Source organism: Anomalospiza imberbis, unplaced genomic scaffold, assembly GCF_031753505.1.
Source record: "Anomalospiza imberbis isolate Cuckoo-Finch-1a 21T00152 unplaced genomic scaffold, ASM3175350v1 scaffold_925, whole genome shotgun sequence".
NCBI lineage: Eukaryota > Metazoa > Chordata > Aves > Passeriformes > Viduidae > Anomalospiza > Anomalospiza imberbis.
In genome coordinates this window covers 27700-39798 of record NW_027100546.1, presented here as the reverse complement: position 1 = coordinate 39798, position 12099 = coordinate 27700, and the positions used below count along the sequence as shown (strand labels likewise).

Below are 12099 nucleotides of genomic sequence, written 5' to 3'. Positions count from 1 at the left end.
ACCCCAAAACCTCCCCAAAACCCCCAAATCTACCCCAAAACTAGCCTGGGAACCCCCAAATCCACCTGGGAGTGCTGAAATCCACCCCAAAAACCCGAAACCACACACAAGCTCACCCCAAAAATCCACGTGGGAACCCCCAAATCCACATGGGAACCCCAAAATCCAAAGGGAAAGGCTAAAATCCATAGGGGAACCCACCAAAACCCACCCCAAAATCCACCAGGGAGCCCCAAAATCTACCCAGGAACCCCAAAATCCACCAGGGAACCCCAAAATCCACCAGAGAACCCCAAACATACCCCAGGAACCCCCAGAATCCATCCTGGACACCCCCAAACACACTTGGCAACCCCAAAATCCATCCAGGGGACCCCAAAATCCCACATGGCCCCACAAAACCCTTCCAGCACCCCCCCCCCCCCCCCCAGTTTTCACACCAACTCCCCAAAATCCCCCAAAATCTTTCCTGGGACCCCCCCGGGTCCCCCCAAATATCTGCAGCTGTCCCTTGGGGGGTTCGGGGGGGCTGCCCTGGGGTTCTGGGGTCCCCCCCAACCCCGGGGTCCCCCCAGGTCTACGAGCAGCTCTACGACACCTTGGACATCGCGGGGAGCCCCGAAATCCGCGCCCACGCCACGGCCAAGGTACCCCAAAAACACCCCCGGGACCCCAAAAATCCTGCTGGGAACCCAAAACCCCCCCCAGGGACCCCAAACCCCCCCTGGACCCCAAAAACTCCCCCCAGGAACCCAAAAATCCTGCTGGGAACCCAAAACCCCTCCAGGGACCCCCAAACCTCCCCCCCCTCCCGGGACCCCAAAAACTCACCAGGACCCCCCAAAACCCCCCCAGGGACCCCAAAAACACCCCCAGGGACCCCAAAAACACCCCAGGACCTCAAAAACTCCCCAGGGACCCCAAAAAAAACCCCAGGACTCCAAAAACCCTCCAGGGAACCCCAAAAGCCCCCAGGGACCCCAAAACCCCCCCCGGGACCCCCAAAAATTCCCCAGGACCCCAAACCCCCCCCCCCCCCAGGGACCCCTCAGACCCCCCAGGGAACCCAAAAATCCCGCCGAGAACCCAAAACCCCCCAGGGACCTGAAAAATAACTTGGGGACCCCAAAAACCATCTGGAGAACCCAAAAACACCCCAGGGACCTCAAAACCACCCTGGGGTCCCCAAAACCACCCAGGGAACCTAAAACCCCTCCTGGGGACCCCAAAAACCACCCCTGGGACCCCAAAAACTCCCAGGGGACCCCAAAAATATCCTGAGGAGTCCAAAACGCCTTCCCAAGATCCAGGATCCCAAAAACTTCCTCCGGGACCCCAAAATATCCCTGGGGAGCCCAGAACCACCCTGGGGACCCCAAAACTCACCCAGGGACCCCAAAACAATTCAATGTCCCCAGTGTCCCCATTGACCCCAATGTCCCCAAATCCCCCCAGCGTTCCCAAATCCCCTCGTTGTCCCCAATGTTCCTAAATCCCCTCGTTGTCCCCAATGATCCTAAATCCCCTCGTTGTCCCCAACGTTCCTAAATCCCCTCATTGTCCCCAATGATCCTAATCCCCTCATTGTCCCCAATGTTCCTAAATCCCCTCGTTGTCCCCAATGATCCTAAATCCCCTCATTGTCCCCAATGTTCCTAAATCCCCTCGTTGTCCCCAATGTCCCCAAATCCCCTCATTGTCCCCAATGTTCCTAAATCCCCTCGTTGTCCCCGATGTCCCCAAATCCCCTCGTTGTCCCCAACGTTCCTAAATCCCCTCGTTGTCCCCCAATGTTCCTAAATCCCCTCGTTGTCCCCGATGTCCCCTAAATGTCCCCAGTGCTCTCAACCCCCACAAAGTCCCCAGTGTCCCCATTGTCCCCAATGTCCCAAACGTCCCCAATTTGCCCCCCAATGTCCCCCAATTTGCCCCCCAATGTCCCCAATGTCCCCAATGTCCCCAGTCCCCCCAATGTCCCCAGTCCCCCCAATGTCCCCAATGTCCTCAGTGTCCCCAATGTCCCCAATGTCCTCAACATCCCCAATGTCCCCAGTGCCCCCAATGTCCCCAATCCCAATGTCCCAAATGTCCCCAACATCCCCAAAGCCCCCAACGTCCCCAGTGTCCCCAATGTCCCCAACGCCCCCAATGCCCCCAACGTCCCCAATGTCCCCAGTGCCCCCAATGTCCCCAATCCCCCAATGTCCCCAACGCCCCCAATGCCCCCAACGTCCCCAATGTCCCCAGTGCCCCCAATGTCCCCAATCCCCCAATGTCCCCAACGCCCCCAATGCCCCCAACGTCCCCCCGCCGTCCCCAGGCCATGGTGGCGGCGTTTGCGGCCAGCGAGGGCCACGCACACCCACGAGCGGTGGAGCTGCCCAGTGTCCCCAGTAACCCCGGTGTCACCGATGTCCCCAACGCCCCCAGTGTCCCCAATCCCCTCAGTGTCCCCAATGTCCCCAATCCCCCCAATGTCCCCAATGTCCCCAATGTCCCCAATGTCCCCCCCAATGTCCCCAATGTCCCCCCAATGTCCCCAATCCCCCAATGTCCCCAATGTCCCCAATGTCCCCAATTCCCCCCAATGTCCCCAACGTCTCCCCAATGTCCCCAATCCCCCAATGTCCCCAATGTCCCCAATCCCTTCAGTGTCCCCAATGTCCCCAGTCCCCCCAATGTCCCCAACATCCCCAAAGCCCCCAATCTCCCCAATGCCCCCACCGTCCCCAATGTCCCCAATGTCCCCAATCCCCCAATGTCCCCAATGTCCCCAATGTCCCCAATCCCCCCAATGTCCCCAACGTCTCCCCAATGTCCCCCAATCTCCCAATGTCCCCAATGTCCCCAATCCCCTCAGTGTCCCCAATGTCCCCAGTCCCCCCAATGTCCCCAACATCCCCAAAGCCCCCAATCTCCCCAATGCCCCCAGCATCCCCAATGTCCCCCCAATGCCTCCCAACGTCCCCCCGCCGTCCCCAGGCCACGGTGGCGGCGTTCGCGGCCAGCGAGGGCCACGCCCACCCGCGGGTGGTGGAGCTGCCCAAGACCGAGGAGGGTTTGGGCTTCAACATCATGGGGGGCAAGGAGCAGAACTCGCCCATCTACATCTCCCGCGTCATCCCGGGAGGGGTGGCCGACCGCCACGGGGGGCTCAAGCGGGGCGACCAGCTGCTGAGCGTCAACGGGGTGGTGAGGATTTGGAGGGAATTACGGGGATTTTGGGGTTTTTGGGTTGGTTAAATTGGGGGTTGGGGGGTGGGTTAGTTGTGTTTGAAGGGTTAAAATGGGGTTTGAAGGGTTGAATTGGGGTTTTGGGGGGGTTTGAGTGGGATATCGGGACTCAAACGGGCGACCAGCTGCTGAGCGTCAACGGGGGTGGTGAGGATTTGGGGGGAATTACGGGGATTTGGGGGGTTTTTGGGTTGGTTAAATTGGGGTTTGGGGTGGATAAATTGGGGGTTTGAAGGGTTAAATTGGGGTTTGAAGGGTTAAATTGGGGTTTTGGGGGGTTTGAGTGGGATATCGGGACTCAAACGGGTGACCAGCTGCTGAGCGTCAACAGGGTGGTGAGGATTTGGGGGGAATTACGGGGATTTGGGGGTTTTTGGGTTGGTTAAATTGGGGTTTGGGGTCGGTTAGTTGTGTTTGAAGGGTTAAAATGGGGTTTGAAGGGTTAAATTGGGGTTTTGGGGTGGTTTTGGGGGCTTTTGGGTGGGATATGGGCTGGCCAACCGCCACTGGGGGCTCAAGCGGGGGACCAGCTGCTGAGCGTCAACGGGGTGGTGAGGATTTGGGGGGAATTACGGGGATTTGGGGGTTTTTGGGTTGGTTAAATTGGGGTTTGGGCTGGTTAAATTGGGAGTTTGAAGGGTTAAATTGGGGTTTTGGGGGGGTTTGAGTGGGATATCGGGACTCAAACGGGCGACCAGCTGCTGAGTGTCCATGGGGTGGTGAGGATTTGGGGGGAATTACGGGGATTTGGGGGTTTTTTGGGTTGGTTAAATTGGGGTTTGGGGTGGGTTAGTTGTGTTTGAAGGGTTAAAATGGGGTTTGAAGGGTTAAATTGGGGTTTTGGGGGGGTTTGAGTGGGATATCGGGACTCAAACGGGCGACCAGCTGCTGAGCGTCAACGGGGTGGTGAGGATTTGGGGGGAATTATGGGGATTTGGGTTTTTTTTGGTGGTTAAATTGGGGTTTGGGGTGGTTAAATTGGGGGTTTGAAGGGTTAAATTTGGGTTTGAAGGGTTAAATTGGGGTTTTGGGGTGGTTTTGGGGGCTTTGGGTGGGATATGGGCTGGCCGACCGCCACGGGGGGCTCAAGCGGGGGGACCAGCTGCTGAGCGTCAACGGGGTGGTGAGGATTTGGGGGGGAATTATGGGGATTTGGGGTTTTTTTGGTGGCTAAATTGGGGTTTGGAGTGGTTAAATTGGGGGTTTGAAGGGTTAAATTGGGGTTTGAAGGGTTAAATTGGGGTTTTGGGGTGGTTTTGGGGGCTTTGGGTGGGATATGGGCACTCAAATCGGGTGACCAGCTGCTGAGCGTCAATGCGGTGATGAGGATTTGGGGGAAATTCTGGGGATTTTGGGGTTTTTGGGTGGTTAAATTGGAGTTTGGGGTGGATACATTGGGGTTTTGGGGTGTTTGGAGGGGGTAAATTGAGATTTTGGGGTGATTGTAGGAGGTTTGGATGGGATATGGGCCATCAACTGCTGAGTGTCAACGGGGTGGTGAGGATTTGGGGGAAATTCTGGGGATTTTGGGGTTTTTGGGTGGTTAAATTGGAGTTTGGGGTGGATAAATTGAGGTTTGAAGGGTTAAATTGTGGTTTGGGGGTGATTGTAGGAGGTTTGGGTGGGATATGGGGCATCAGCTGCTTAGCATCAATGGTGTGGTGAATATTTGGGGGATTTTGGAGGTTTTTGGGTGGTTAAATTGGGGGGTTGGGGTGTTTGGAGTGCTTAAATTGGGGTTTGGAGCAGGTAAATTGGGGTTTTCGGTGTGGTTTTGGGGTCGGGGCAGTTTTTGGATGGGTTTTTTTGGAATTGGGGCAGTTTCTGGGTGGGTTTTTTTGGAGCTGGGACAGTTTCTGGGTGGGTTTTGGGGCTCCATCCCAGGTTTTGGGGTGCAGAGCATGGAGGGGGAGCAGCACGAGCGCGCAGTGGAGCTGCTGAAGGGTTTTTGGGCAGTTTTTGGGTGGGTTTTTGGGGTCGGGGCAGGTTTGGGGTGGTTTTTTGGGGCTGGGGCAGTTTTTGGGTGTTTTTTTTGGAGCCAGGACAGTTTCTGTCTGGTTTTTTGGAGCTGGGGCAGTTTTTTGATGGGTTTTTTGGAATTGGGGCAGTTTCTGGGTGGGTTTTTTTGGAGCTGGGACAGTTTCTGGGTGGGTTTTGGGGCTCCATGCCGGGTTTTGGGGTGCAGAGCGTGGAGGGGGAGCAGCACGAGCGCGCGGGTGGAGCTGCTGAAGGCGGCGCAGGGCTCGGTGAAGCTCGTGGTCCGTTACACGCCCCGCGTGCTCGAGGAGATGGAGGCGCGCTTCGAGAAGCTCCGCACGGCGCGGCGCCGGCAGCACAACAGCTACTCGTGAGCGCCCCAAAATCCCACAACCCCTGAGTTCCCAAACCCCTGAGTCCCACAACCCCTGAGTTCCCAAATCCCTGAGTCCTGAAATCCCTGAGTTCCCAAATTCCTGTGTCTTGAAAACCTCTGAGTTCCCAAATCCCTGTGTCCTGAAATCCCTGCACCCCAAATCCGTGAGTCCCCAAATCCCTGTGTCCCAAACCTCTTGAGTTCCCAAACCCCTGAGTCCCAAAATCCCGAGTTCCCAAATCCCTGAGTCCCACAACCCCTGAGTTCCCAAATCCCTGAGTCCTGAAATCCCTGAGTTCCCAAATCCCTGTGTCTTGAAAACCTCTGAGTTCCCAAATCCCTGAGTCCCAAAATCCCCAAGTCCCAAAATCCCCTGTTCCCAAATCCCTGTGTCCCAAATCCCTGAGTTCCCAAATCCCTGTGTCTTGAAATCCCTGTGTCCCAAAATCCCTGCGCCCCAAATCCCTGAATGTTGAAATCTGCACCCCAAAATCCCTCAGTCCCAAAATCCCTCAGTCCCCAAAGTCCTGAGTTCCCAAAACCCTGAGTTCCCAAATCCCCGAGTCCCCAAATCCCTGAGTTCCAAAATCCCTGCATCCTAAAATTCTTGTGTCCCCAAATCTGTGTGTCTAAATTCCTGAGTCCCCAAATCCCTCAGTTCCCAAATCCTCGAGTTCTGAAATCCCTGAGTGTTGAAACCCCTGCACCTCAAATCCCTGAGTCCCCAAATCCCTCAGTCCCCAAATCCCTGAGTCCCCAAGTCGCTGAGTCCTGAAATTCCTTGAGTTCCCAAATCCCTGTGTCCCAAATCCCCGAGTTCCAAAATCCCTGCATCCCAAAATTCTTGTGTCCCCAAATCCCTGAGTCCCCAAATCCCCAAGTCCCTGAATCCTGAACCCCAAAATCCTGAACCACCCCCAGTTCTGCCCCAAAGCCCCTGACCCCCGCTGACCCCACCCCAATTTCACCCCACAGGTCGCTGGAATCGAGGGGGTAGAACCCCCCGGGACCCCCCAGGACACCCCAGGACACCCCAAAGTCACCTGGGACCCCCCAGGACCCCCCAAAGTCCCCTGGGACCCCCCCCCCCAGGACCCCCAGAGTCACCTGGGACCACCTGGGATCTCTTGGGACCCCCCAGGGCACCCAAGAGCCCCCCCAGGACCCCCTGGGACCCCCCAGGACCCCCCAAAGTCACCTGGGACCCCCCTGGGACCCCCCCTGGGACCTCCCCAGACACCCCAAAATCACCTGGAAGCCCCCAAGACCCCCCCAGGACAACCCAAAGTCACCTGGGACCCCCTGGGACCCCCCCAGGACCCCCCAAAGTCCCCTGGGACCCCCGCAGGAGTCCCCAAGACCCCCCCAGGACCCCCCCAAAGCCTCCCAGGACCCCCCTGGGACCCCCCAGGACCCCACAAAGTCACCTGGGACGCCCCCTGGGACCCCCCCAGACACCCCAAAATCACCTGGGAGCCCCTGGGACCCCCCCAGGACAACCCAAAGCCTTCCGGGACCCCCCAGGACCCCCCAGAGTCACCTGGGACCCCCCCCCCCCAGACACCCCAAAATCACCTGGGAACCCCCGGGACTCCCCAGGAGCCCCCAAAATCACCTGGGACCCCTCTGGGTCACCCCCCCCAGGACCCCCCGAAATCACCTGGGACCCCCCGGGACCCCCCCAGGACAACCCAAAGTCACCCGGGACCCCCCAGCACCCCCCGGGACCCCCCGAGACCCCCCCAGGACACCCCAAAGTCACCCGGGACCCCCCGGGACCCCCCGGGCCCCCGGCCCCGCCCCCCGTGTATATTTGGCTATTTCTGTACAGTATTTATTGGCAACTATTTAAAGGCGTGGCCCAGGTGGGTCACCTGTGTCACCTGAGTGTCACCTGAGTCACCTGTGTCACCCTGTCATCTGTGTCACCTGGGTGTCACCTGTGTCACCCGAGTGTCACCTGAGTGTCACCTGAGTGTCACCTGAATGTCACCTGTTACCTGAGTGTCACCTGAGTGTCACCTGTCACCTGAGTGTCACCTGTGTCACCTGTGTCACCTGAGTGTCACCTGAGTGTCACCTGAGTGTTACCTGTCACCTGTGTGTCACCTGTGTGTCACCTGTCACCTGTGTCACCTGAGTGTCACCTGGGTGTCACCTGTGTCACCTGTGTCACCTGAGTGTCACCTGAGTGTCACCTGAGTGTCACCTGAATGTCACCTGTTACCTGAGTGTCACCTGAGTGTCACCTGTCACCTGTCACCTGAGTGTCACCTGGGTGTCACCTGTGTCACCTGTGTCACCTGTCACCTGTGTCACCTGAGTGTCACCTGAGTGTTACCTGAGTGTCACCTGTGTCACCTGAGTGTCACCTGAGTGTCACCTGGGTGTCACCTGAGTCACCTGAGTCACCTGTCATCTGTGTCACCTGGGTGTCACCTGTGTCACCTGAGTGTCACCTGTCATCTGTGTCACCTGTGTCACCCGAGTGTCACCTGGGTGTCACCTGTCATCTGTGTCACCTCTGTCACCTGTCACCTGTCACCTGTGTCACCTGAGTGTCACCTCTGTCACCTGAGTGTCACCTGAGTGTCACCTCTGTCACCTGTGTCACCTGTGTCACCTGAATGCCACCTGTCACCTGTGTCACCTGTGTCACCTGTCACCTGTGTCACCTGTGTCACCCGAGTGTCACCTGTCACCTGAGTGTCACCTGAGTGTCACCTGTCATCTGTGTCACCAGTGTCACCTGAGTGTCACCTGAGTCACCTGAGTGTCACCTGTCACCTGTGTCACCTGGGTGTCACCTGAGTGTCACCTGTCACCTGTGTCACCTGTGTCACCTGAGTGTCACCTGTGTCACCTGAGTCACCTGTCATCTGTGTCACCTGTGTCACCTGTCACCTGAGTGTCACCTGTCATCTGAGTGTCACCTGGGTGTCCCCTGAGTGTCACCTGTCTCAGCTGTGTCACCTGTGTCACCTGAGTGTCACCTCTGTCACCTGTCACCTCTGTCATCTGTCACCTGTGTCACCTGTGTCACCTGAGTGTCACCTGAGTGTCACGTGACCACCCCCAGCCATGGGGGAGGGGTCCAGGTGCCTTTTTTGGGTGGGAAAAGGGGGAAAAGGGGGTCGGTAACCATGGCAACGGGGGGGGGGGTGTTGTCGCCATGGTAACGGGGGGAGGGGGCTGGTCTCCATGGCAACGGGGATGCCGGTAATGTGGGGGAGGGGAATGGCCCATCGTCATGGCAACCGGGAGGGGGTGGAGTCACGTCTCCATGGCAACGCGGGGGGTGGGGCCGGTTTCCATGGTGACACGGGGGGGTGGGACGATCCCATCTCCATGGCAACGGGGCTGGCGGATGCTCCGTCTCCATGGCGACAGGCGGGGGCGGGGCCCCCACGCCGTCTCCATGGCAACGCGGGGCGGTTTCCATGGCGACGCGCTCCATCCTCGCGCGCTGGGATTGGGGGGGGGGGGGGATCCCGTTGCCATGGCGACTCATGGGGGGGTGGGGAATGGTCCATCCCCATGGCAACGCGGGGGGCGGAGCCGTCTCCATGGCAACGCGCATGCGCGCCCGCCCCCGCCCCCGCCCGATGACATCACCCCCGCGCGGGCCCCGCCCCCCGCGCGCTCCCATTGGCTGCTCTCGCCCCGGCCACGCCCCTCCCTCCCACCCGCCGCGGGGGCGGGGGCCAACGCGCCGCCGGCGCCCCCGGGGCGCGCTCCCATTGGTCGGCGCCTCCGTCAATCAGCGCCGCTCTTAAAGGGCCCGCGCAGCGTTTTGCGGGGCCGGCCGGGGGGGGGGGGTCGGTACCGGCGGGGGGGGGGGGGGGGCGGGCGGCGGCCGCGGGGCTCGAGCGGGCCCGGGGCGCGCTGGGGGCCTGAACGGGTGCGGGGGCGACCGGCAGCGACCCCCCCCCCCCGGGGCCCCCCCTCCCCGCCGGGCCGCCTCCCTCCGCCGGAGCTGCCGCAGCGCCGCTCGGAGCCCAGGTAGGAGCAGGGCCCGAGCCCCCCCGGGCCCCCCCGAACCCCCCGGAACCCCCGGAAGCCCCGGCCCGCCGCCGGCAGCCGCATCCCGAATCCCAAATCCGCATCCCGAATCCCAAATCCGCATCCCAAACCCGGCATCCGCATCCCAAACCCCGTCCCATCCCTGCCTCGGGAGCCGCATCCCGGCCCCGGCATCCGCATCACAAATCCCAAATCCGCATCCCAAATCCGGCATCCGCATCCCGATCCCATCCCACCTCCGGCATTCGCATCCCAAACCCGGCGTCGCCATCCCGATCCCATCCCGGCCCCGGCAGCTGCATCCCAAATCCCAAATCCGCATCCCAAACCCGGCATCCCCATTCCGGCTCCGGCAGCTGCGTCCCGCATCCCGATCCCATCTCCGGGCCCGGCCCCGACATCCCCATCCCGATCCTGTTCCCGGAATCTCCATTCCACCTCCGACATCCCAATCCCAATGGTGGCCCGTCCATCCCCATCCCAAACCCCAAAACCCCCAAACCTCATCCCAAATGCTCCATCCCCATCCCAAACCCCATCCCAAACCCAAACCCCCCATTCCAAACCTCCCATCCCAAATCCCCAAATCCCAAACCTCATCCCAAACCCCAAATTCCAAATCCCCCATCCCAAACCCCAAATCCCAAACCATCCCCAGCCCAAACCCTGCACCCCCATCCTGACCACATCCCCACCCCCAGCGCATCCCCCTGCCCCACTTCATCCCAGCGCCCCCCAGCGCCCCCCATTTCATCCCAGTGCCCCCCAGTGCCCCCATTTCATCCCCAGTACCCCCCATTTCATCCCAGTACTCCCCAGTACCCCCCATTTCATCCCAGTACTCCCCAGTGCCCCCCATTTCATCCCAGTGCCCCCCATTTCATCCCAGTACCCCCAGTACCCCCAGTGCCCCCCATTTCATCCCAGCACCACCCAGTGCCCCCCATTTCATCCCAGTGCCCCCCATTTCATCCCAGTAGCCCCAGTACCCCCCAGTGCCCCCCATTTCCCCCCAGTGCCCCCCATTTCATCCCAGTACCCCCAGTACCCCCCAGTGCCCCCCATTTCATCCCAATGCCCCGCAGTGCCCCCCATTTCATCCCAGTGCCCCCCATTTCATCCCAGTGCCCCCCAGTGCCCCCCAGTGCCCCCCATTTCATCCCAGTACCCCCCAGTACCCCCCAGTGCCCCCCATTTCATCCCAGTGCCCCCCATTTCATCCCAGTCCCCCCAGTACCCCCCAGTGCCCCCCATTTCATCCCAATGCCCCGCAGTGCCCCCCATTTCATCCCAGTACCCCCCAGTAGCCCCCAGCGCCCCCCATTTCATCCCAGTACCCCCCAGCGCCCCCCAGTGTCCCCCATTTCATCCCAGTACCCCCCAGTGCCCCCCATTTCATCCCAGTGCCCCCCATTTCATCCCAGTACCCCCCAGTGCCCCCCATTTCATCCCAGTACCCCCCAGTACCCCCATTTCATCCCAGTACCCCCCAGTGCCCCCCAGTGCCCCCCATTTCATCCCCAGTATCCCCCAGTACCCCCCAGTGCCCCCCATTTCATCCCCAGTATCCCCCAGTACCTCCCAGTGCCCCCCATTTCATCCCCAGTATCCCCCAGTACCCCCCAGTGCCCCCCATTTCATCCCAGTACCCCCAGTACCCCCCCAGTACGCCCCCATTTCCTCCCAGTACACCCCCACTGCATCCCATTGCACCTCCCCGTTGTCCCCAGGTGTGCCCAGGTGCGCCCAGGGGTGCCCAGGGCGATGTGGGAGGTGCTGCCCACCCCCAGAGTGGGGTCAGGACCCCAAAAATGGGTCAGGACTGGAGCAGTTCTGGGTACTGACCCCATATCCCCTCACCCAGGTGCGCCCAGGTGCGCCCAGGTGCGCCCAGGACGATGTGGGAGCTGCTGCCCACCATCAGCCAGGACCCCCAGAGGCTTTTGGGACCCCCAAAAATGGGTCAGGACTGGAGCAGTTCTGGGTACTGACCCCATATCCTCTCACCCAGGTGCGCCCAGGTGCACCCAGGTGTCTCCAGGTGCGCCCCGGCGCGCCCAGGTGCGCAGGATGATGTGCGAGGTGCTGCCCACCATCAGCCAGGACCCCCAGGATAGGTCAGGACCCCCAAAGGACCCAATCTTGAATCAGTCCCTGACATCTCCCCCACTCCATGTCCCTCCAGGTATCTCCAGGCACCTCCAGGTGTCTCCAGGTGTGCCCAGGTGTCTCCAGGTGTGCCCAGGTGTGCCCAGGTGCGCAGGATGACATGGGAGGTGCTGCCCACCATCAGCCAGGACCCCCAGGATAGGTCAGGACCCCCCAGAGGACCCAGTTTTGGATCAGTCATTGATGTCCCTCTCACACTGTGTCCCCCCAGGTGCCTCCAGGTGTCCCCAGGTGTGCCCAGGTGCGCAGGATGACGTGGGAGTTGCTGCCCACCATCAGCCAGGACCCCCAGAGTGGTTCAGGACCCCCAGGGTGGTTCA

At 60.4% G+C, this 12099-nt stretch overlaps 1 protein-coding gene across 1 annotated transcript; it reads left to right on the top strand.

The window, feature by feature from the left end:
* Positions 1-504: 504 nt before the first annotated feature.
* LOC137467974 (protein lin-7 homolog B-like) lies at positions 505-6674 on the top strand (the record flags this gene model as incomplete). The annotated part of the gene is given in 5 exon segments (XM_068179395.1): positions 505-647; positions 2983-3192; positions 5420-5449; positions 5451-5581; positions 6563-6674. Coding segments are annotated over 5 exon segments (536 nt in total), but the record flags the coding sequence as incomplete, so codon positions are not given.
* Positions 6675-12099: the final 5425 nt, after the last annotated feature.